Raw genomic sequence first — 26,726 nt, 5'->3', positions numbered from 1 at the left:
CTAAGCACCCTTCCCATGACCTTATACATTGATATACTGACTATTGAATGATCCAATAAAAAAACAAGTAGAAACAGGTTCTATGTATATTCTCTGTAAGCATGGTAAGAGGTAAGAGAAGAGTCCCTGCTAAGCACCTTATAACCTAATATTCTAATCTGCTGACTATCGGATGATCCAACAAAAAACAAGAAGTGATTTGTCATATGCTATGTATATTCTCTGTATAGGTATCTGAAGGATGTGATAAACATCAAGAAAGATGATCATATAACATCCAAATGCCATAACTCTTTTTGAAGATTAAGATCTAAGAATAAGATAGTCTGAGAATGCGGATTAACTAATCCTACACAGGCCCATAAATCTTCTGCTGTTGTGAGCTTGATGACTTTGCATTGTCTGGTAGGTTCATATAACCTGACAGCTGATACACTACTGGAAGAAAAATTACCGGGGGTTCATGTTACTAATATTTTGAAAAAGCATCATGCCTGCACATTTTTAGCTTACATGTATCTGTCAATATGAAAAATATATATTTGTGACAATTATTAATTGTCATGAGTTTTATAGTTTTGTTTACTGCATGTTAATGGTCAGATAAAATAAAACATTCTTATATTAATGCATAAATATTTTTATGAATGTAGTCAAAAGCCAGAAAAAAGCGAAATTTTAAATAAATAAAAAAATATAGAAAGACGAAAAAAATCATTTTCATGATTTCACTGTAAATATTTCAATAAGATTTATGTAATAATTAAAATTGAGAATGGAAATGGGGAATGTGTCAAAGAGATAACAACCCGACCATAGAAAAAACAACAGCAGAATGTCACCAACAGGTCTTCAATGTAGCGAGAAATTCCCACACCCAGAGGCGTCCCTCAGCTGGCACCATAACTAATATATACTAGTTCAGTGATAATAAACGTCATACTAATTTCCAAATTGTACACAAGAAACTAAAATTAAAATAATACAAGACAAACAAAGGCCAGAGGCTCCTGACTTGGGACAGGCGCAAAAATGAGGCGGGGTTAAACATGTTTATGAGATTTCAACCTTCCCCCTATACCTCTAGCCAATGTAGAAAAGTAAACGCATAACAATACGTACATTTAAAATTCAGTTCAAGAGAAGTCCGAGTCTGATGTCAGAAGATGTAACCAAAGAAAATATAGAAAATGACAATAATACATACCGGTAAATATCAACAGACTACTAGCAGTGAACTGACATGCCAGCTCCAGACTTCAATTAAACTGATTGAAAGATTATGATTTCATCATATGAATATCAGGCACAATCCTTCCCGTTAGGGGTTTAGTATCATACCATCATAACATATATGAGAAGAACATAACCCGTGTCATGCCAATAATTGGTTTTTTAATAAATGTGTTTAGTTCCGATGCAAAGACCCTATAAGTGAATCAATATTAACGCCAAAATATGAAATCTTTAATGACCTGACAACAGTATCGTAACTATATCCCTTCTTAATAAGTCTATTTAAAGGTTTTGTTAGTTTCTGAGGTGAATACTGACATTTTTGTGCTTTATATAGAATATTTCCATAAAAAAATCGCTTACATACAATGACGTATTTTTGTTTTCTCTTGAAATTTGTATAAAAATTAAAAAATCTGAATAAATCAAATGTGGAAAAAACCCTGTTGTGTTAGTCAGATCAGAAAGAAACATTTTTATTCATTTTAAAACAATTCATTTTTGTATCAAAATAGATCATTAGGATATTTCTGCTTCTTATAAGGACATGTTATTTTGAAGTTAATAAAAATTTTATCCATTAAAACACATTTCAAATGTTAATTATATAAAAAATAAAAGGAAAAATAATTTAATAATCAATAATAATAAATGATGTGAAGAAAAGGAGAGGTTGGGTCTAATTCATTGAAACAGTAACCCAACTGAAAACCTTAAGGTAGATCATAAATATTTTTTGAGACAGAATTTTTTTTGTACTTAGCCAAAATGAAGATTTTACTATAATGCTCTTTTCAAAAATATAATAAAAAGTATGGGTCACTGTGCTATTTTTCAAGCTATATGTCGTTGAAAATTGCCTAAATTTGGTTAGATTGTTCATGGAAAAGCACATTTGTGTGCATAAAAAAAATCTATGAGATAGAATTTTGAAATAAATTGTGAAAAGATAGTTTTTGTAATATATTTTAAGAAAATAAAAGAAAAAATGCATGGTGTCACTGAACTTATTTTCTTGCTACAAGTAAAAAGAAAAAATTCCCTAACAGTCCAGTATTTATATAATTTTTTTACTAAAAGAGTTATCTTCCCTTAAATGGCCCATTTGAAAAAAAAAATGATTCTTAAAACAAACAAAAAAATGATATTTGTTTAAATATTTTGAATTATACAAAAAATTACCAAGTTTTCTTTATATTATTAAACAGCCTAACCTTTAAATTGGTAAATCTGTCTCCAAATTTGCAGATTTAGGCAAATAACTAGACTGATTTTTTACTGTGATTGTGCAATCCAAGATGGCGGTATACCATGTATCTACCTTAAGACATATATATATATATAGACAGGCACAAGTCTTCTTCTTGCTACAACAAAATTAATAGAACTGTTCAAAATTAAACAAAGGTCCCAGATGGATAAGATCTTAGAAGAAATATTGTGCATGTAGACTTAGATATGTTTTTAATTTGCTAAATTCTGGCAATTCATGCCATTTTATATCCATTCAAACATTTGGAAATTGATTAGACTGTATTTTAAAAGTTGAGTCAGGTGTGCACATTTCAGTGGGGTATTGCAATAAGTAAAATCTATCATTTTTTCTTTGGTTTGTTATGTCATAATGACATTGGATTACAGTGTAACTGAGCAACCTCTACACAATAGGCAAACGTCATATTACTGTTAAATAGAACATAAATCTACAGACATTGATCCACGTCTCACCTTTTCAATGTAAGATTAATGCACTGTAATTTGAATGTTTAATCAAGTTTTTTCCGAGGTTTACATTGCACTTTTTCCTGTTTGCTTTTCATCGTTACTCACCAAGTGTTGGTTTAATTTTATTTTCTAACTTTCACTGACCTATCCTTAAAAGTCAGATTGGTCTCAAGAAGGAACACAGATTTACTTGAAGGATATTGGTTCAGCCAGGAATAAAAGTCATCAAATATATACCAGGCTTACAATTAAAAATGTTCATTTAAAGAGGAAAGCAGAGAATGAAAAACATTATAAAGCTCTTCTGAGACATTTAGAAGCTGTTGGGTATGAGCCTAGGCTCCATGTTGAAGACCTTACTTTGACATATATAATGGTTTACTTTTATAAATAGTGACTCAGATGGAGAGTTGTCTCATAAGCACTCATACCACATCTTCTTATATCTTTACAAAATGCAGAAATTCAGCAATGACGATTATCTGCTGATGTACATGTATTTACTTGAATTAAATTGTTCTATCAATGTTACACATAAAAAATGAGAACATTTAACATCAAAGTATATTTTTGAAATTTTTGCAAAATTGGCTTATAAAACCTTATGTTATTTATTTCTAGAATGAATTAGTCATGTTATTATTAATAGCTGTAGTATAGACCTGAAAAAAGTCCGTTAGTGAGATAGATAAGGCAACCTTTAAGAAGGTATTACATACATGTATAGCATGAACAAGTGGGGAGGGGGTAAAATAAGATGTTCATTACAACACTGATTTGCATTACTTGTAGCATTTAGTTGCAATGGACATACATATATATATAATGCATTATGGTGCATTGCTGCAATCTTAGTTAATTGACCATGTATCTTAAATGTATACTTGTATATTTGTACTCTCATGTATGGATAATGGAAACTTGTTCCTGAACTGGGACAATTTATTTTCAAGTGTAACAAATTGTTATATATATATTTGAATTGGTTACATGTACAAATGTATGTGTATTTGTTTGCCTATTTAACCTTTGACAGTTAAGTACATGAACATGTAGTTTGAATATTTACAAAAGTCATGTTGAAAGTGGACCATTTTCTTAGATGTCTTTACAAGAAACCTTATAAATTGCAAATATTTGAAAATTGATTTATTTTCTAACTGGAGTTTTACTGTTTGACACACTTAAATAACATATTTTATGCTTTTTGTGATGAAATTAATATCTATAAAGCTCACAATGATAATTTTAGTATTAGAATGTTTAATTTTTTTTTAAATTTTCTAAATAGAATTGTCATTTAAAATCATGCATGTATTAGTGGATTTTGCAACTGTAAACATAGCATGTATTTTTTTTAAAGATTAATTGGCACAAACACATAAACTGTGGGAAAATTCCCCTAAGGAATAGTTTGTACAAATCAACAATTTTGATGTAAAAAATGCACTTTCATTCGATGAGCCAAATTTACCTCAGTGCAAAAAGTTTATGCACCACAAAAACAATTATCCCATGAAAAGAACCATGTTAATACAATATTCCTTCAAATGCTTCTACTTTTATATGATACTGCATTTGCCTTAATGTCTTTCAAAATGACTAATCTGCTATTCAAGTACAACCGACTCAAATTTTTCCTGAATTTGACTTAGATGTGCTCCCTCAAATTAGAACCTCAGACTTAGAAAGGTCAATGCCCTTATGTTCTTATCTAGCCTGGAATCTCATCAGCCTTTATAACATTTCACATTATCAGTTGACTTTTAGCATGCTTGAAAATATAAAATAAACAGCATACAAACAATGACGTTATGCACAAATTCCAGTGGCAAATATTTCACGAAAAAAGTCACAGGAATCAAAACATTGCTTCTTGACTTAATTTTTATTTCTGAAATATTTTCTAGCTGATGTTAGCACCATTTGATCTGAAATTTTGTATTATGATGCACTATTGATTATCATGTGACGTACATAGTAACCTTATATATATATATATATATATATATATATGTCTGCTTCGTGATCTTCTTGAATGGTTGCAGATTTTAGATTTTTTTTTACCAGCTTCACAACTATTTGTTATTGTACATTTTGGAAAGTAATTAATTTATCATTAGAATCGGCTGAAAATTAGGTCAATAAGATCCCTTCAGATTAATATTCTTTTTGAAGTACATTTTAAACATTTGTTGTTTTTGATCTCAAGTGTAATTATGTATTTTTAATAGATTTCACTATTTTTATTAATAATTCTCATATAAATGACGTGAGGAAAAGTCATAGAACTATTTACACTCTTTGAAATTCGGTTGAGTTGTGCACCCAAAATTGTTATTTTACTATTTTACTACGCATTTCAATTTTTATACCTTTGGGTTTAATTAAGATGTCTTGGTTTGATTTAGATGTCTTCTGTTCTCATTGCATGTCCCATAGTCATAAAGTTATTTGATATCTTTGAAGTCTGTTATTGTGTAATTTATTTAGTATTGTTTGCAGTTGAGATGTACTTTATGCTGTCTATACATATACAAATTTTGGGTTCATTCACAAATTGTTTTAAAAAAGAATAACTTGTTGTATAGTTTGTGTTTTGTTAGCAGATCTTTGCATTTACTCTATGATATCATGATGTGGTAACTGTAATACATGTAACGTGTACATACACAAATAAAATATATAAAACTCATTCACAAGTATTTTTTATAAAGAAGGCATTTAAGTAAACTCTTATTTTAAAACTTATTTGTAAACAAAACTTAAATATTAAAGTATACAGGTCATGTATACTTTATGAAGTCAAGATATATAATGCTCATTCACATAATATTTTAATGAATTGTGGTTAATAATTAGTACAAATATCATGATGGTACATGTATATAAGTTCATTTCTCTTGAACTACTTGAATATCAAGATGATTCAACTGTCCAATATGGTGTGAACCTATAGCTGGTATATACTAGTTTGTGACTTTGTCTGTCTGTTTATTTATATTATATATTTGTTTATATCAAAGTCAATACTAGAGTGGTTCTTTTCGACTGTTAAGGACTTTGATCTTGTCAGATTTTTGCCAGTCTCTATTGAACTCATTAACATATATAGTCCCTAGTTCCGGATGATTTTAACATGTATGCATTGTTATTGTTGATAACCACATGTTGAAATATTTTTGTTTGTTACATGGTTCTTACGGGTATATATATATATATTTATCAAACTTCTATTGTTTACTGATAAGAAGGAATAGTGAGCAACGCTCTAAGGCTTAGTAAGTCAATGTCTAATGTCCCAGTTAACCTTCCTGTTGGTCCACTTGTGTTTTTATCAGCTCTTTAACACATATAGTTGGGTTTTAGATTTTCAAATATTTGTGCCTCATCACCGATGAGACATTAATTACTTAAATGTGCATTTGGTGCTGTAAAATCACTACTGTTAATGTTAATTGAAATCTTCCCACTGCTTTTACATTTCAGGGAGGTTTATAAAATTCCCACTGCTTTTAGATTGAAGGGAATTTAAAGAGGTCCCACTTTATTTGATTAAAGGAAAGTTTAAGAAAAAGATAAACTCAACCCGTTAGCATATGGCCTGGTGATGTGTTAGGCTCAGGCAATGTTGTTTGAATCAAATTCTACTGTGACTAGAATGTCAGTGCTGACTGTTGAGGTATTGAAAAAGAAATATTTATCAGGCATATTAGTCATAAGGCTTACCTTTTGGAAGACCTTTAAGAAAGAGGTGTTAAAACCTTGACTGGCCCCTGATCAGTTTACAAGAATTTAACATTTGTACTCCTGTCTGTAAGCTTTGTTCATTTCAGAAACATGCTATTTTGACAATTCATATTATTGTAACAGCTGAAAAAAGTGATCAGTTTGGATAAGGTGTACATTTTTGGCAGTTGCAGATGGAATTTGCAAGCAGACATCCTTACTTAGAAATTAAAATACTGAAATGTTTACATTCATTCAAAAATAACAGGCTATACATTTAAACACACCTGTTTTAAATCTGTCTATTCTTAATTTTTTATTTGATTATTCAGACCTATTGATAACTGAAGAAAAGGGTAATAATTGTAAATTTATCACGAAAGCTATTAACCTACTTGATAAAATATTGGGTTAAATGTTTGTGAAGACATTTTCATCTAGTTATTGGCAATATGGTTTATAATAAGGGATTATAATTCTCATATATCTAATAATTATGGGGTTCGACGACTTACAGAAAAGAGCGACGATTTACAGAAAAGAACCGAAAAGGACCGAAAAGGACCAAAAAGAACCGAAAAGGACCGAAAAGAACCGAAAAGGATATCGACTTTTTTTTGTAATCGAAGGAAATAAGCAAATTGCAAATCATTGAAAACCTTATACTGTGACAGGACTAATTTTAACCCACATGTATGTGAAAAATTACAGGTAGGGTTGGATGCCTATCTTATAGAATAGAAATATAGAAAAGATTTTTTTTATTCAACAAATAAGGGCCCCTAGGAGGGCATATAGCCATACAAACAATAACATATGCAATACACAGACAATAGATATGTAATATGAGTAATAAAAAAAATACTCCAGGAAACACGCAACAAAATAATAGCAATATACTATAATTCAATTAATACTAGTGTTGACATTGACTTATGCGCTCCAGGTTTATTAGTGTATTTTACCTATAAAAAGAAAAACAAGAAGTATAAGTAGTTAGTGCTGAGAAATATATATACACATATAAATACATTGAATTACACACAGTTTGTTTTTTTAAGCGTATAAGGTCCTCTCCCTATTACTGCTCTCCGTAAGTCTTTATAATTAGCCTCTACCATGTCTGTCATCTTTATCACAAAGTCAACTAATGACTGAGGCTTCCAATCAACAGCTATCTTAAGAACATGATTGTAAGATTCACTATTGTTGTTAGTCCACTCTCTTTCAATTCTTCCCGCATTTTGCGGCTCATGTATTTTCCCTTTAAGTACTGGCTTCAAAACCGTTGAAAAGTAGCCTTTCAATGATGGAAATTTCTCCTTACAGAATTCTTTGACTTCTTCACACTTTTTTTAGTATTTTGTTTTATTTGTTTGCCTTTGTTTGTGTTTTGTGTGTGTGTATTACATGCATGTTAAATTAATGTGTATTAATTATGACTTTGATACGTTAAACTTGTCTATGATTTGAAATCGTTAAAGATATCCCGTTATCTCCATGCACAAACTTATCTAAAATAGATACATGTAGCGTAGGCCAATATTTATCACTATCGGACATCGTTTCGCTAATCTACATATCTGTTTTAAGTGGTTTATTAGATAAAATAGATAGAAATCCACAGGTCATTAACTTTTTCGCACCCTTTTATCTATACGCTAATTATAAGGTAAACAATTAACAATTATACCGAGAACGGGTGAGCTTTTCATTTATTTATATTTCCTATGAAAGACGAAATGAAAAGATTATAAAATACTAATAATTGGGACTATTATACTAAGTTAGTATCATAATCCGATCGAATACTGATGTCAATTTTTTTTATTAATAAATCTTCTTTTATTCCCATGTAGCCCTTTGTTTTATACGAATTAAGAAATTGAAAATAAACAAGAATCTCGCAAAGTTTGGCAAGTTTTACATGTAGCAGGACTTGAAATTTCGGCCAATAATTTTATAATTCTATTTTCTAAATATTTACCTTAACAAGGACTGTTGGCAGTCAAAACTTTCCTGATCAAAACAGCAAAATTTTAGTCCTCTCGTTGCCCATTGTTTTGTTAATATTCTGATTGCCGAAACAGCCACTGTGCACCCATTTTCCACACCCAAAGCAGAGGAAGGATTCTGTACATTCACAATCCTTACTACAGATACAGCAGGGGTACTGTTTCGATATCGAGATTTACAACTACGTGCTCTCACCATTTTTTGTAATTTTGAAAACAAGTGAGGAAACAAGCCTTTTTATTTTTGTTAAAGTGACGATTATCGTGATTAAATGTAACAAATGTATATTTGACATTTAACATCCGAGAGGAAATGGTGATGCTGACATGTATATTTTTTATATTACCATACCTAATGCCACCCGGCAATATGCATCTTAAATATAAACAAAGGAAATATTTTTTTTTTAATGTAAGGAAAAAACATTTGTAGTACGATGATATTTGCTTTTCATTTATTTTTACTGTGTAATATTAAAAACATGTAATATGCTAATTAAAACGTTTAAACCTGCTGCATTTATATTTGCACCTGTCCTAATTTAGGAACCTGATGTTCAGTGCATGGTTGTCGTTTGTTGATGTGGTTTGTGTTTCTTGTTTCTCGTTTTTATATTGATTAATCCGTTGGTTTTCCCGTTTGAATGTTTTTTTCAATAGTCATTTTTGGGGGCCCCTTTATAACTTGCTGTTTGGTGTGTGCTTCCTGTTGAAGATCGTATTTTGACCTATAATAGTTTACTTGTACAAATTATGACTTTGATTGGGAGTTTGCACACCTTCTTATATCTATAAAACAAATATTTAAATGATAAGATTAAAATCCTTGATGAAAAATAAATGATGATTAAGCATACATATATTTAAAAAAATATTACTAAAAAAACCAAGTTATATTGTTTCTTTTTTGTAAATTCACATATCCCTATAAATGCACAATCTAAATTTTGAATTATGCATTCAATTTTATTATTACGAAGAATTGTTAACAATATAAAAAAATCCGTGAATATACATGGTTTTAACTTTATTTAATAAATATATATGTATCCTCTTTTCGGTTCTTTTCGGTCCTTTTCGGTTCTTTTTTGTCCTTTTCGGTTCTTTTCGGTTCTTTTCTGTAAATCGTCGCTCTTTTCTGTAAATCGTTGGACCGATAATTATGTACCATGGTACTTGAGGTCAGATGACCTGTCATAATGACCTCATTTTATTGGCCAATTTGCATAGTGGATAGAGTTATCTTAACATAAGTGTACCATAGATATAATAGCATATATATCTATGAGTGAACGATTAAAAAAATATATATGATAATTTTGTAGTTCAATATTTTTTTCTAGTAAAGAAAAATTCAAGGAATCAAATAATGTTAATTAATCATGTTAACATAGAGAACTTCAAGTTCTGGTAATATCTGTCAATTTGTTTAAAATATCTTGAAAGTTGACCATTTTTACGGAATATATTGACTAGGATGAATGTAAACCAGGTCATAGTTTAATACCTTCTGACTTTGTTCTATATTTGTGGGTGTGTCTGCTTACTTTACAGATAAAAGTTTGTGAGAAAACATTATTTTTATACGACCGCAAATTTTGAAAAAATTTTCGTCGTATATTGCTATCACGTTGGCGTCTGCGTCGTTGTCGTCGTCGTCGTCGTCGTCGTCGTCGTCGTCGTCGTCGTCGTCGTCCGGCGTCCGGCGTCCGAATACTTTTAGTTTTCGCACTCTAACTTTAGTAAAAGTGAATAGAAATCTATGAAATTTTAACACAAGGTTTATGACCATAAAAGGAAGGTTGGTATTGATTTTGGGAGTTTTGGTCCCAACATTTTAGGAATAAGGGGCCAAAAAGGGCCCAAATAAGCATTTTCTTGGTTTTCGCACCATAACTTTAGTTTAAGTTAATAGAAATCTATGAAATTTTGACACAAGGTTTATGACCACAAAAGAAAGATTGGGATTGATTTTGGGAGTTTTGGTTTCAATAGTTTAGGAATAAGGGGCCAATAAAGGGCCCAAATAAGCATTTTTCTTGGTTTTTGCACAATAACCTTAGGTTAAGTAAATGGAAATCTATGAAATTTAAACACAATGTTTATGACCACAAAAGGAAGGTTGGTATTTATTTTGGGAGTTTAGGACCCAACAGATTAGGAATTAGGGGCCAAAAAGGGACCCAAATAAGCATTTTTCTTGGTTTTCGCACTATAATGTTAGTATAAGTAAATACAAATCTATGAAATTTAAACACAAGGTTTATGACCATAAAAGGAAGGTTGGTATTGATTTTGGGAGTTTTGGTCCCAACAGAATAAGGGGCCCAAAGGGTCCAAAATTAAACTTTGTTTGATTTCATCAAAATTGAATAATTGGGGTTCTTTGATATGCCGAATCTAACTGTATATGTAGATTCTCAACTTTTGGTCCCGTTTTCAAATTGGTCTACATTAAGGTCCAAAGGGTCCAAAATTAAACTTAGTTTGATTTTGACAAAAAATGAATCGGTTGGGTTCTTTGATATGTTGAATCTAAAAATGTACTTAGATTCTTGATTATTGAAGTTTTTTTGGTCCAGTTTTCAAATTGGTCTACATTAAGGTCCAAAGGGTCCAAAATTAAACTTTGTTTGATTTCATCAAAAATTGAATCCTTGGGGTTCTTTGATATGCCAAATCTAACTGTGTATGTAGATTCTTCATTTTTGGTCCTGTTTTCAAATTTCAAATTCTACATTAAAGTCCAAAGGGTCCAAAATTAAACTAAGTTTGATTTTAACAAAAATTGAATTCTTGGGCCTCTTTGATATGCTGAATCTAAACATGTACTTAGATTTTTGATTATGGGCCCAGTTTTCAAGTTGGTCCAAATCAGGATCTAAAATTATTATATTAAGTATTGTGCAATAGCAAGTCTTTTCAATTGCACAGTATTGTGCAATGGCAAGAAATATCTAATTGCACAATATTGTGAAATAGCAAATTTTTTTTTAATTAGAGTTATCTTTCTTTGTCCAGAATAGTAAGCAAGAAATATCCTATTTGTGCAATAGCAAGAATTTTTTTTAATTGGAGTTATCTTTCTTTGTCCAGAATCAACTTAAATCTTTGTTATATACAATATACAATGTATATACACTTTTTACTACCAACTGATAAATTTAAATAATCTTTACCATTCAGTGATAACAAGCAGGTTTTTTACATCTTAATATTTTATGATGTATTTAAATGAGTAGTTATTGTTGCAAACTCCATTAGAAATTTGAATTGATATCAGTTTTGAAAAAGGGAAACGGGGATGTGAAAAAAAGGGGGGGGGGGGGTTAAATTTTTCTCATTTCAGATTTCATAAATAAAAAGAAAATTTCTTCAAACATTTTTTTGAGAGGATTAATATTCAACAGCATAGTGATTTGCTCAAAGGCAAAAAAAACCTTTTAAGTTCATTAGACCACATTCATTCTGTGTCAGAAACCTATGCTGTGTCAACTATTTAATTTTAGATTTAAAAAGTTTGAAGAAGAAATCTTTAATTGATTTGTAAAATCTTGGCATTTGTTTTGTGTAAAAAAAAACCATGTAATGTCAAAAATTTGATCACAATCCAAATTCAGAGCTGTATCATGCTTGAATGTTTTGTCCATACTTGCCCCAACTGTTCAGGGTTCGACCTCTGCGGTCGTATAAAGCTGCGCCCTGCGGAGCACCTGGTTTACATTACTTCCCTATGGCATCATAGCCTCTAGGACTAGCCAGAAAGGTACTTACCTATATTAATCATGTTGTTATTTTGATTTTTTGTTGCCTACGTTATGAAATTGTATAAGTAAGACTGCAAACTGTTTAGAGGTGGTTAAAACCATGAAGGTTCTACGATGTAGAGAGTAATAACTATAGTAATGATTATGATTTCATTCATATGTTCCCTGCCTGCATCTACAACACCTGTTTAATACATAAAGAGGTTGCTGTCCTCAGATGATTGATGTTTTCTGTGTCTGTACTGCTTACACAGGTCACTGATTTAACTTAGAGGTCAACTAAGGTGGTGTCTGTGATAATGCGGTCAGACTTCAAAGCATTCTGAACTGTATGGTATTCTTGACCTTTCCTTTTCCACTCTAAACCTCTCCAAAGGTACTAATTAAGTAGAAATACTTACACAATTATTTCACAATAAGACAGTGATTAAAAAAGATCAATCGTGAATTTGCTGAGAACTTATGAATACTTTGCAGTTTTTGACTGGGAGTAAAACATGTAGCTGAATCAATGAAAATAGTGTCATGGATTTCTCTAGTGTCAGTATTGTTTAGTGTTGTTGCCATAAATAGAGTGGACATAGGTTGAAGAGGGAAAATATTCTCTTTGCGAATATTACTTACATATATAAATTATCATTATAATTGTGTTATACATGTATATTAATTTGCTTGTTAAAAATTAAATGTATCCTGCAAACATACTTGCAGTTTAATACCCTACTTGAATCTTTAATCTTGCCTTCATTAAAGCTGTCATCACAAAGATCTTTTAATAATTTTTTGATGATTGTTTCTGTATAATGTCTGTATACTTTTATTTCCAATTTGTTTGATTTTGGTATATACAAGTAGTGCAATCTGAACAAGTGTATGTGGTATTGTTGCCAATGAGGCAACTATATATAACATATATAGACAATGATGTACCATAGAACGAAGGAAGGAAGGATAAGGATTACTAGATACCAAAGAATGAAGATGATGTATCGCTGCTTACTACATACCATAATTGTTTGTTTCATTTGGCTATTGAACATGTTGCTGCACCTGACTATCTTTTTAAGCCAAATAGATTACATAATGTTTTGTTGTGATGTGAATTTTAGTCTGAACATCTTGACATTAACATAATGAACAAAAAGGAATCTAGTAACTAAAATTGTTTGATCCTTGGCACACGGCCAGTAGATTAAGATTAAATCATTTGTCTGTTATAATGGACTTTGTAATATATGTTTATTTTCTCTCTTGTTTTAAAATTTCCTGTTTAAGTTAACTTTGAATATAAGCGTATTGTTGCTTTCTTTTAGTTTGATGTAGTGTTTTTGTCAGGAAGTAGCTAGTGATTAAGTATGATTCCATTAGGATGTCTTTTATCTAACAACCAGGGAACCTACCTATTAAGCTCACCTAGTCCAAATAACCATGTGAGATACTCACATTGTCGTTGTCCTCCATAAACTTTTCAGTTTTACAAAATTCTCCTCTGAAACTACGTATACTGGGCCATTTGACCCAAACTTTGCCATAATCATCCTTGTGCATCTAGATTAAAAGATATGCCATGATCTCGCCAGTCAACCAGGATGGCATATTTACCTTTTATTTTGACAACATTAAAATAGACACTATTGTCAGTTGTCTTTTTATAAGAGTTATTGCCCTTAAATGGGATTTTTTTTTACCCTTTTGAGTGGGGGATCCAGAAATTTTCAAAAGGGGTGCCCACAGATTGCCTCCAGTCATGCTTCAGTGATTTCCTATGTGTAATCAACCAAAAAATCCTGCCCCCCCCCCCCCCTCTTAATTCACCTCTGTTTTTATGTGTTTTAGGAAAAGAACTAAATAAGATATAGGAGAGGGAAATGTAAACAGATAGAATGATCAGCAATACAAGATCAATAAACAAAGATTTTATTCATGAATTATAGTCTAGTCTACGTTTTTAAGAGTGGTCATTGTAGAAGGTGCACCTAGACCTATAGGTAATTAACTCTGTCAAGCCACTAATAGATAGTAAAGACTATCTTCAAAACTTCATTCCCATATCATATCTCTTTTGGGATTTAGATGCACCTAGCTAGACCTAGTAAACCAACTCTTTAAAGCTTCTCATTTATAATTACGATTATCTAAATGACTTCATTCCTATATCATATCTTATGTTTTACTGCCAGAAAATGTTAAAACAGTTAATTATCAAGTATTACGTAGTGGGCAGTCAAATTAGAAAAAAACTGCTGTGGGTTGAAAATCCTGCATATAAAAATGACCTTTCTCCACGTGGTGAATTGTCACAGGTTGCCATTTGTTGAAATTACCTGAACAAAATCATAACTTTTGAGAACAGTCTTGGTAACTTATTCTCATGTTCCTAATGGAAACTGTGAGAGTCCGAAAGACATCAGATTGCTGTGCACACAGTTTTAGAAAAAAGCTTGACATGAGTAACACAAGTCAGTTACCTACATGATAAACAGCCTCATCATCATTAGGATAAGTAAGATGAGATGTTTTGTCATGGTCTGGTTAAACCATAGTCAGAAGCTGTACCCTTCACATGAACCCATAGTATTCAAAGTTCACAGACATGTAACCTTATATAAATCTTAACAATAATAACTCATTTCCTATAATCTACATAATTAGATGTCCAGGTGTATAATGACCATATCAGACCTCTCAGACCACCAGCTGTCATGTGGTAATGCCATTATATAGAGGGTTGACCCTAAAGCTCTACTATCAGGTCGCTATTTAATGCTTGTTTAACATGTGTTCAGTTTGTCTGGGTGTTAATTGGTGCATTTACATCATAACAAATAACACTTACTGGAATGTAAACACAGATTAAAAACAGAATATGTTGTGATCTGTGTTGGGTTTAGTTTCTATGATGATAGGAAGACAGGTTCCCATGTTTCTTGATAGACTTAGGATAGATGATCATACATCTAATATAATTCTACTTAACTTCTTTTGATGTACCCTTTGACATCTACCAAGAAAGATTTTTGTAGCTTTCATCTTGACATAGTGTTAGGTAATTTAATTTCAAGATTAAATGACATTTAGTCTTGATTTAATTAGTGCAGTATATGTACATATTTATTAGACAAAGAAAACATTTAACCTGAAAGACATACATTCTTAACATCTGTCACAGGACCATGTGAAGAAATCCATAGGATATTCTCTAGATTCATTCTCTCCAATTTACTTTCCTTATATTAGAATTGGAAAAGAATGGATATGCGATATCAAATCCCATAATTTTACAGTGAGGTCTTCAACACAAAAAAGCTCAAACCGTTTAAAGTTCGAGATGACCCCTTTGCACCAATTTTGACAATTCTTGATGTCACTCTGACACATTTTATCTATATAATGAAGAAGCACATTGTGATTATAGATTTTATTTAAACCAAAAACAGTTGATTGAAAACCACCTGATCAATATTATTCTAAATTGCTGATACATGTATGACTTTCCTGGTATGTCACATACATGTATGAACCAATGAATTGTTGTACAAGAGTTATCTTTCCTGGCACTCACTCGCTTATCATTTATGAAATGATCAGCTTAGAAATTCAACAATCCATTCTTTTATATTGTTTTGGTCAATCCACATCCTTCCAAAACAGTGCTTTCCCATAATGTATCATTTTTCCTGAGTTTCTCAGTTAGTTTATATTGTACATTTTCACTTGTGTCTAGGATAAAAAAAATGTTGATGTTTATGAAATATGACCCTGAAATTTTGAGTTTCAATGACAATGATTTCAATAATAAGATTGAATTATTGAGTTTGATTCTGGAGGTTTGTACTCAACAAATTTTGGTTTGAATAAATTCTGATAAATTGAAAAATTGAAAAGTAATTCAAAGGTTGTATTTGTGATAAAGTGGGAAATAGTATAGTTGACAAGAAAAGACAGCAGTAAATGTGTATATGATAATTTGAGAAATTTGAAGGACTTTGATATATATGTTGCTATAACGATTAATGAGTATTTTTAATAAAACTATGTTTTTCCAATTCTAATTGGAAGCAAACATTTCAGTGGCGGATCCAGAACTTTTCCTAAGGGGGTACCCGCTCCAGTCATGCTTCAATGATTCCCTATATAATCAACCAAATTTTTGCCACGAAAGAGGGGGCCCATGCCCAACACCCTGGATCCACCTATGCATTTTGTAGAGTTGGTGCAATTGAAATACTATCATTGCAAATTACTGTACAAATTATAATTTATGAGACAATATATATATGGTGTTTTTTTCTTCTGAAGAACTGTTTATACAACTGTAAAATATCTAAAAGTTTTTGTCATATACATAATTATATTGATTGACTGCGGAAACTCTTTAAAATAAGATTTATGCAACTCATGCTATGATTGCTTAGTGATCTTCTATAAGCCTCTAGTTTTTTATTCATACAAATTTTATTGAATGAAATAAATTAGACATTAAATCAATGAAAATGCGTTTATTAAGTTGTTATGAAAAAATGTTACTCTCTATCAAAAAAACATATCACATTAATGCTAAACTATATTTTTATTGCTTATAATTTTGTCTGATCTGCACATGTTCACAGTAGTATTAGATCTAGTTCTTTTCATCTTAAAATATGTGTGCTACTTTATGACTTATTGGGTTAATGTGTATTCTGTCTGATTTATGTTATTAATATTCTGTACTTGACAATTATAGGACAAAATATTTTTATTTCCATCACACTTAAAGCAATCTGATAAATGGTTTCTAAACAACATTTTTGTCTTGTAATAATTTGTTAGGTATTTAGTAATGCTTTCTCCATCCTCCCCTGCAAATATCTGAAGATAAGGTTAATTTATTTATTCAATTTTATGTAAATATTTACTTTCATACAATTTATAGCAATTACCTGCATTCTTATTAAGAATAGACTGCAATAAAAGTGCAACTATTGTAGTCTGTGTCACTCTGACCAACTTGTTTCTCTGTCAGGATTTTTACCTTGCTACTGGGTCACATGTCTAGCAACTGATCAGGCTCTGACAAAGTGGACATCTGAACAAAGACTTATCTTTAACTAATTTCTTATTTGACCTTAGTCAACTTTGTACAAACAAAATATTTCAGACTTTCTAAATTCTGCATTCTAAAATACAAGTCGACATTGAACAGATATTATTGATGTCCAGTTGAAAATCAGTGATGTAAAAAGGGGGATGGGGTGGAAAGAGGGACACACTGAAAAACAAGTGAAGGGCTTAGCAGACTAAAACTTAGAAAATGCTTTAAAAACAAATAAATGACCTGGAGCTCCTCCCTCCCCTATGATGTCTCATTATCAATGCTGAAGTCAGGCTCAGAAAGATGCTCTATATGTTTGAAATTTCTTCTATTGAAATAATTTGACTTATATTTTCGGCATAAATGTCATGCTGAGCTATTTAAATTGAAATTAGTTATCTTAGATTAAGAGTCTTTTATCTTACAAGTTGTGGAAGAAGAATTCGTTTACTCGTGATTTCTAGCTTAAGAACTAATTTGTACTGTTATAAGTGGTGTCACCTTACCAACTACTAAATATGTATTAGTTAATGGAGTTCTACAGTCGTGCAGTAACAGTTTACCCTATTTACAGCACAAGGCCCCAGATAATTTACTCAATATGTTGGGTAATAGTTAAAAAAACAATGTGTGTAGGGTGAGAATTTTAATACAAGTACCTAGTCAGTTGAATTGGCAAATCATGCTTTTCAAAAAATAACTTTTTTACAAAATAATTATGTTCTTAATGACATTCAGACAGTCATGACATTCGGAAGACAAATTATATTTTCAACAAGACTTTTTAACATGAAATTGAAATTAAACAACATATCTATGTAGCAGACACTTTGAACCCTGTGGTTTTCACACTTTGATGGTATGTTTTACTATGTGGTAAACAACTAATAAAACATTATGCATTGCAGTAATTTATCAACAATTAAACAGTTAACAGTTCTGTTCTTCTCATGGTTATCTGTACATTTATGGGCATGTAGTACAGAAGATTATTAATTTATCTGTCTGTAACTATATTTAGGTTTTGTTTCAGACTTTACTGAAAAGACAAGTGAACAAAAAATTATGTTTTATTTATAGATATGGTAGAAAGGGAAAAAAATATGTAATGAATTATAAATACAGTTTATAAACCTCTGTTATCTAGCATTACAAGTGTCTTAATATACTTAATCAACTGACATAAATAAGATTTCTAGAAAACAAAACTAAAGTTTTTTAATTTTAAGGATATTTTGTTTAATGATTTTCCATGGATTAAAACACACGCTCCTTCTATGAACAGGTGCTTGAAAGTGTTATTCAGGAAAATAGTTTAGTATAACTTTATCTCCCACTGAGCTGTATTATAATGATGGTTTATACTGGTCACATCAGAAAATGTTACATAGTGATGATACAACAAGAAATACAGATTACATTTGTCAATACAGCATAAATATACACTAGTAACAAGTGAAATAACAAAAATTCCAAACTCTGAGGTGAAAATGATAAAAATAGGGGACAGCAGTCAGTCAGCATTATGTTATATTCTTAATCATGTTAAAAACAAGCAAACATGTCAAATAAAGGCAACAGTAGTATACCGCTGTTCAAACTCATAAATCCATGGACAAAAAACAAAATCAGGGTAACAAACTAAAACTGACGGAAACGCATAAATATAAGAGGAGAACAACGACACAACACTACAATGTAACTAACACACACAGAATCGGACCAAGCATCAGACAAAATCCCACGAAAATAACAAATATAACATCAAAACCAAATACATGAATTTGGGATAGACAAGTACCGTGACACGTCTCATCGCAATGTCAATTTACACTCAAAAATAAGAGAAAACAAACGACGCAACAAAAAGATAAACAAAAAGGCATACAGACAAAGCACATTATCAAAAACGAAAGGCAAGTAAATATACAACACACCAAAAAAAATATATATATATATATTAGATATATAGCATATTCCTGACATATAAATAGCTAACAACTCTTAATGCAGCATAGAATAAAAATTTATTTTGCAAAACTTTGAAATAAAACACAGCATTCTGCTTGTAGTTTACTGCAGATTGATGGAAGGAAACACTACTCAATAGTTTTTCACATAGAATTTTTGATAACTTAATGATTGCTATTATAATGAGAATTTACTGTTGATGACAATGTCATTGGTTTACATCTTCTTTTATTCATAAACATTTTTCAAATACATAGTTCAAAAATTCTTGAATACCTTTTAGAGTTCACTGACAAATAACAATACTTCAGATTTAATGTGTTTAATCATTGTTAATAATGTTTATTATTAAAGGTGACAGGTATACAAAGTATGCATGGGCCTCATCCTAGTCCTTGGGTATCTGAGGGATAGTTGTCACATTTTCAATCTAACCACATAACCTTTTTTCATGTTTATTTTTGTTTATCTTTTTTAGATGCAGAGTTTATTTTATCAGAATTATAAAGAAGAGAAAGGATCATTTAAAACAACACTTAAAGACAAATCAGTGAGAAAAGCATTAACTCTACACTCTATAAAGGATCCACAACACCAGTACAGAATACAAAATTATCTTCATTCCTCTCACATACAAGATCTCCATCAGAAAGAGCTTTATTTACAAAGAGAGATAACTCAAATTGAACAAAATTTGGGCATTTTGAAACCTGCAGATAGTATTACAAGACAAGGGATGATGCCTTCATTGACTAAATATAAGCCAAAAGTAAGAGATGAGGTGTTGACATGGGACTTCCTGTCTAAATCTATGATGTCTCATCATAATCTAAATCCTAAACGTGGTATAAATAAACCATTAAAACATGCTTTAGAAGATAATATTAATCAAGTTTTACAAATCATGAACAAAAATGCACGACAGAAAGGGAGGACAATAGACTATAAAGATTTATGGTATGGATATCGTAGAGTTAGTCCCCTTTATGGAGCTGACTATATTTTAGATTTATTACTTACCTACAGGAAGCATAAGGGTAGAAAAATGACAGTCCCAGTAAGAAGGCATGCATATCTTCATCAGACATTTGGGGAAGTAGAATTCATTGAGGATCCCTCGACAGCTTCCTCAAACATTGAGCACAAAGAATCAAATTCACCATTTACATTTAGTAGTTTAGGTAAAGGTGGAAAATCATCAGAAATCATTCATTTCATTTTGCCACTGGCTGGCAAAGTTCCCGTATTTAAAAGATTTATGCAAAACTATGAGGAAGTATGTCTCAAAACCAAAGAAGCCACACAGCTTCATATTGTTGTGTTCAATAGTGAGTCAGACTCATCATCAATTAAATCACTGATCAGTATTGTTGGTCAATATCAAAAAAGGTACGGCGGTGCTGACATTGAAGTCATTTATGCTGATGGTCCATTTGCCAGGGCAAGGGCGTTGGATCTTGGAATGTCTCAGTTGAATGAGGACTCGCTTCTTTTCTTCATAGATGTAGACATTTTATTTGATACAGATGCCTTGTTAAGAATACGCTTTAATACAATTAAAGATATACAAGTGTATTATCCTATAGTCTTTAGTCAGTATGATCCATCGTTAATATGTTCAAATTCAAACTCATGTGACATTAAGTGGACCAATTTCACTTCAGATCTTGGATATTGGAGAAGCTTCGGTTATGGCATTGTTAGTACCTACAAACAAGATCTTATATCTGTTGGTGGGTTAGACACTTCCATCAAAGGATGGGGAAAAGAAGATGTTGACCTTTATACAAAGTTTGTTGAAAGTAATTTAACGTTATATCGTAGCATAGATCCCCGGTTAGTCCATGCATTCCATCAGGTCATCTGCGATGCTAAACTGAATGATGCACAGTATCAGATGTGTATAGGATCAAAAGCATCTAGTTTTGGATCGCAATGGCAGCTTTCTAATATTGTATATAGTTTACCAAACATTTTAGACAAGAAAGATGGAAGGAGATAATATTGAGTTGTTTTATTAGAAATTTATTGTTATTTTTTTTAAGGATTTTTAGCAATTTTAATTTCATTGTCATTTTTCACACATGTATACATTCAATTAATATATTTTGTTATGTAAAAAAACATATATGTGAAAATGTGATGATGCATACAGGCTTATGTATTTTTGTAAAAGTATTTTTAAATGACTATAATATTGTATACTTACCATCCAGCATTATCAGTATTTTATCCATCAAAATGTGTATAATGATGTTGTATGACGTCAGTATTTTTGTAAATACATGTGTTTTTGTCATGGTTGATATTTTTATATCATAGCCAAATGTGGTGTATAATGGTTAGTATGCACGAAGCTGCCAAATTATTTTTATTGTATTTATTTAATTGTTGAAATATTTTTATAGTTTGTAAATGATAGTATGTCATTTATAAGAAGGATATAAGACTATTTTTGGTGCTGACACTATCCTTTTGAAATTAAAATTTGTGACTTTACAGACACAATTTACCAACCGTCTTCAAATTGTTCATAACTTAGTAAGCTGACTGACCAAAAGGGGGTGGGGGCCTGATTCAGTCCCGCTTCAGTGATTCCCTATTTAAGCAACCAATTTTTTTTCCCATGAAAGGAGAGGGGCCTATGCCAAATTTCACTGTAGGAGTAGGCAACTGTAAAGTGTAAGGCAAAGAGACATTTACATTGAGATGATTGACTTGTTTTCCTTACTCATGATAGAGTTCAGTCAAACTTTTATCTAGTATCAAAACTCTTATGAACTATATAATCATTTCACCAAGTATTTGATTTGCATTATATTTTATTTCTTTTCAACGTCATAATATTTTGGATGATATTCTCCTTACTATTTGATTGACTACACTATAGTTGTGTGGTAATTATAAAGTTACATATTATTCACACCATCCGTTTTAGTTTTCCATTTTGGGACCCGTGGTGCACATAAATCTGTATGTACAGTGAAGATTTATTTAGATTGTATAATTGCCATGTTAATTTAAATTCTTTATGATGGTTTGGTAGATTTTCTAGAACTAGAGCAGTTTCCTATGGGCGTCTCATTGGGGGTGCCGATCCCGGATCCCGCTTACTGTTTTGTCACATTCCCGTTTCCCGCTTACACTATGTACGTAAGCAATTCTCCTTTTTTTGTCATTTCCCGGATCCCACTAGACCTCATTTCCCGTTTTCAGGACACAATAATTTGACTTTCACGTTTCACGCTTACAAAAAATCGGCAATCCTGCGTCATGCTTAGACCCCAATGAGATCCACTCCTATATGATAGTTTGCATCTTGAAAGTCAGTCATGTAATATTTTAACTACAAATAAATTTCATTTACTTTTCTATTCTTGGAGTCAGAAGACATACATGTAGTTAGTATAAATTTTACATAATTGATCATTTAAAATGTACACTGCTTGGCTTTGTAAAAATCATGAGATGGATAAAGAAAGCCATTTCAGTTTTCCCAGAAATTGCAATGAAATATTGAATAATCAAGAAATGTTCCTGTATTCTAGCATCAGTTTGATAGGACTAAGTTTAGATTTCAGTTTATTGATGACATACCAATTAAAACAATAAACATTTATTTAAAACCATATTTTAATGAAACAAAGACTGGTTTTAAAACTTATTTTACACCAAAAATGAGTTGTATACATAGCATCATGGCATGAATAATTTTAATAGTAATTTACCAAAAATATTTGAAATTGATGTGAGAGATTCTCACTATGGTCATGATGATTCAAAGCTAAAATATCTTTACAATATTAAGTGTGTCTGTTGGAATAGTTGCGTAAAAAATCTGATGTTTGTGTGTTTGTAAATACAATTGTTTTAATGTGTATGTGTATGTGTGTTTTAGTCAATGTTGTGCATTTGTGTCATGTATAGTATTGTATTGTATAAAGTATTTTAATTTGTAGACCAAGTATGGTTGTATAAACTTGTAACATGGCCTTTACAGAAAGTATATTTTTAATAGCATTTAATTTTAGTATCAACTTTCCTTCATATTGTTAGTTGTTGATGGTAGTGTTGCTCTTCTGACCTATCTAAATTGTTGAAATCATACTGAATATGCATTAGATAATTACCATTTGACATACATACTGAATATGCATTAGATAATTACCATTTGACATACATGACATAGGCAAATAACAATCAACTAATTAATCAAATAATTCAAAGAATTCAAAGAATTAGAATAAAGCATCTGAAAGCATTGGATGACATTTTGAATACATTGACTATAATATTTATTATATAGTTTTTAACCTTGTCAGTACATATTTGTGTGCCTTACATAAATCATATTTAAAAGAAATACAGTCACATAGGTTTTAGTCTTTTCTTCCTGAAATCTTTTAATTTTCATTGTTTTTACCTTCCATGTAGTCAAGAGTTGTGTGATAGCCTTTTAAATTAAAAGCTTCCAATTTAATCAAATAGATTTATATGCATTGATAGCCTTATAGTGAGAACCAAAATTGGTATCCGCCTTATAATTAATTTATAAACATTTACCCTGCATGAAGTTTTTTTTATCAAGCAACATGTCTATTGTAAAAGACTTAATTTTTTTATATAAATAAGGCCGTTAGTTTTCTCCTTTGAATTGTTTTACATTGTCTTATCAGGGCCTTTTATAGCTGACTATGGGGTATGGGCTTTGCTCATTGTTGAAGGCCGTAGGGTGACCTATAGTTGTTAATCGGTCTCTTGTGGACAGTTGTCTCATTGGCAATCATACCACATCTTCTTTTTTTTATATTTGTTAAACATTAGATGACTTTTTGATTCTCTGTGTTGTTAGGTCGCTGTCTCATTGACATTTCACACATCATCTTTTTATGCCACTAAGTGAAAAAGACAATATTTTTTACATTTGTCTGTTTGTATGTCAATGCAATTTGTATGTATGTCCCGAAAATCGGTTCCCCTTCTCCAACTTTACTTTGCCTCAACCAAATGTTAAAAAACTTATACACAATGCTAAATTCCACCAAGCACAGATCAAATTCATATTCAGGGCATATCACTTCCAAAGTTCTTGAGTTATGTCCCTTTGTAATCACTGAATTTACGGTATATTTACATACAGGATATCTTCTTTAATTAGTATATAAAAATATATCAAACACTTTTATGAGAGAGAAATCAAAAAATCTGTTTCATTGTTTATTCTAAGCTTAGTTGTTAGAACAAGTTTTGTATAGATGTTTTCTATATAATTACAATTTTGAAGCTGTGTGCAATGCTCTATATTATTTTATAGATTTTAGATTGAAATATCCCACCAAAGTATTTTTAGCTGATAATTCTTAAGACCAGCTCTGTGATAGATGAATTGCATGAATCTTATTTAATTGTATACATGAACTTACAAGTTTTTAAATGTCTTTTATCATCCTAAATGTTTTCTACTGTAAAATTATGCTATCCTTCATTCATTGATCATCAATATCAATTTGTATACAAATATATGTACATGTATTTGATTCCTTTCTTTGTTTTACCAGAACAATCATTTAATGGACATTACATGAAGAAAAGGACACAAAATCTGTTTGTTTTCCTCTTTTACTTGTCTTTTCAGTCTTAATAAGGTGAAAATTCTGATTTGTAATAATGAAACTAAAATACTGCCATAATCTTTCAATCTGTTATCAGAAAGAATTGCTTATCATTTTTCATGCTTTTCAATATTATGCATTAGATGTTAACAAATTTATGTAACACCATTGTTTAATCATTATCAAATGCTTTAGCTAGCTGACATGTTGTTTAAGCAAAAAAGTAATTCATTAATAATTAGATTAATTTAAATATGGATTGTAAGAAATTCAACATTATTAACTTAAATTTCTAAATGTAAGATAACATATTATGATAATCAATGTGATTAGGTTTTATATAAGTATCTAATTATTAAAGGGAGATAACTTCTTCTTTAGAGGTTACAAAATTTGAAAACTAGGTGCATCTGATTTTAATTTAATTTTAGTGATGTCCATCATTATGATTATTTAATTTTGCCATTATAGTTTTCAATATGGTATGGCATGTGTTTGAGTATGCTTACAATCAATTTTAGTCACAGGATTTTTTGTGAAATGTAGGCCTTATAAATTATGCATATTGTAAACTAAGATTCTTGATTAAACCAGTGCAATGATGTTTTATGTAAATTATAATTTAGCTAGTGTGAATCTCACTAAATGTTGGCATTATAAGTTATGTGATGACCATGGAATAATATTGCAAGTTTAACGGCTAACATATATTGCTGTTTTTATTTTATTTTTTACCACATGCTATTTATTACAATCTTCCACCTGATTCTTCATGTCAAGTTGTCCACCTCAGAACTTATCATCCTTAATTACTTTTATTTTTAGGTAAACCTTTTGCTTCAACAGTGATTAAAAGTCATGGTCAGCCTATATCATTTGATTACAAATAAAACACTAATACATCCAGACATTAGGTGGAAATTAAAACAACAAATGTTATTTTAGATGTAAATTACAACAACAAATGTTATTTTAGATGTAAATTACAACTACAAATGTTATTTTTAGATGTAAATTACAACAAATGTTATTTTTAGATGTAAATTACAACAACAAATGTTATTTTTAGATGTAAATTACAACTACAAATGTTATTTTTAGATGTAAATTAAAACAACAAATGTTATTTTTAGATGTAAATTACAACAACAAATGTTATTTTTAGATGTAAATTACAACAACAAATGTTATTTTTAGATGTAAATTAAAACAACAAATGTTATTTTTAGATGTAAATTACAACAACAAATGTTATTTTTAGATGTAAATTACAACAACAAATGTTATTTTTAGATGTAAATTACTATCCATACAGAGCATGATAAATCAAACCTTATATAAATCATTGAATATTTACAAATGTCTTTAACTGTGCATAATGTTTACCATATTTCAGCAGTGTGAGATTCATATTTGTGATATTCTGCTGAATAAAGAATTTATTTTAGCAATTCATGTTAGTTTTATTTTCTAGTCTAACATTTTGTGTTTCAACTAACGATGAACTTAGGTGAGGTTCAGGAATTTTGTCAAATGTTCGGACTTCCTTGTTTTGTTCCTACAATACAGTGTAAAATATTTTCCTCCATAACACCTA

At 30.6% G+C, this 26,726-nt stretch overlaps 1 protein-coding gene across 1 annotated transcript in view; it reads left to right on the top strand.

Annotated features, from left to right (window-relative positions):
• The window catches only part of LOC143071344 (chondroitin sulfate synthase 1-like), a 29,380-nt gene extending 6,163 nt beyond the window's left edge, over nt 1-23,217 (top strand). The window contains exon 3 of the mRNA XM_076245593.1: nt 19,996-23,217. Within this exon, the coding sequence (XP_076101708.1) occupies nt 19,996-21,519 (1,524 nt within the window). The 3' untranslated portion in view covers nt 21,520-23,217. The remainder of the gene's footprint in view (nt 1-19,995) is intronic.
• The last annotated feature ends 3,509 nt before the right edge of the window (nt 23,218-26,726 follow it).

The sequence above is a fragment of the Mytilus galloprovincialis genome, chromosome 4 (genome assembly GCF_965363235.1).
Source record: "Mytilus galloprovincialis chromosome 4, xbMytGall1.hap1.1, whole genome shotgun sequence".
NCBI classification, from domain to species: domain Eukaryota; kingdom Metazoa; phylum Mollusca; class Bivalvia; order Mytilida; family Mytilidae; genus Mytilus; species Mytilus galloprovincialis.
This window is presented reverse-complemented; position numbering and strand designations above follow the sequence as displayed.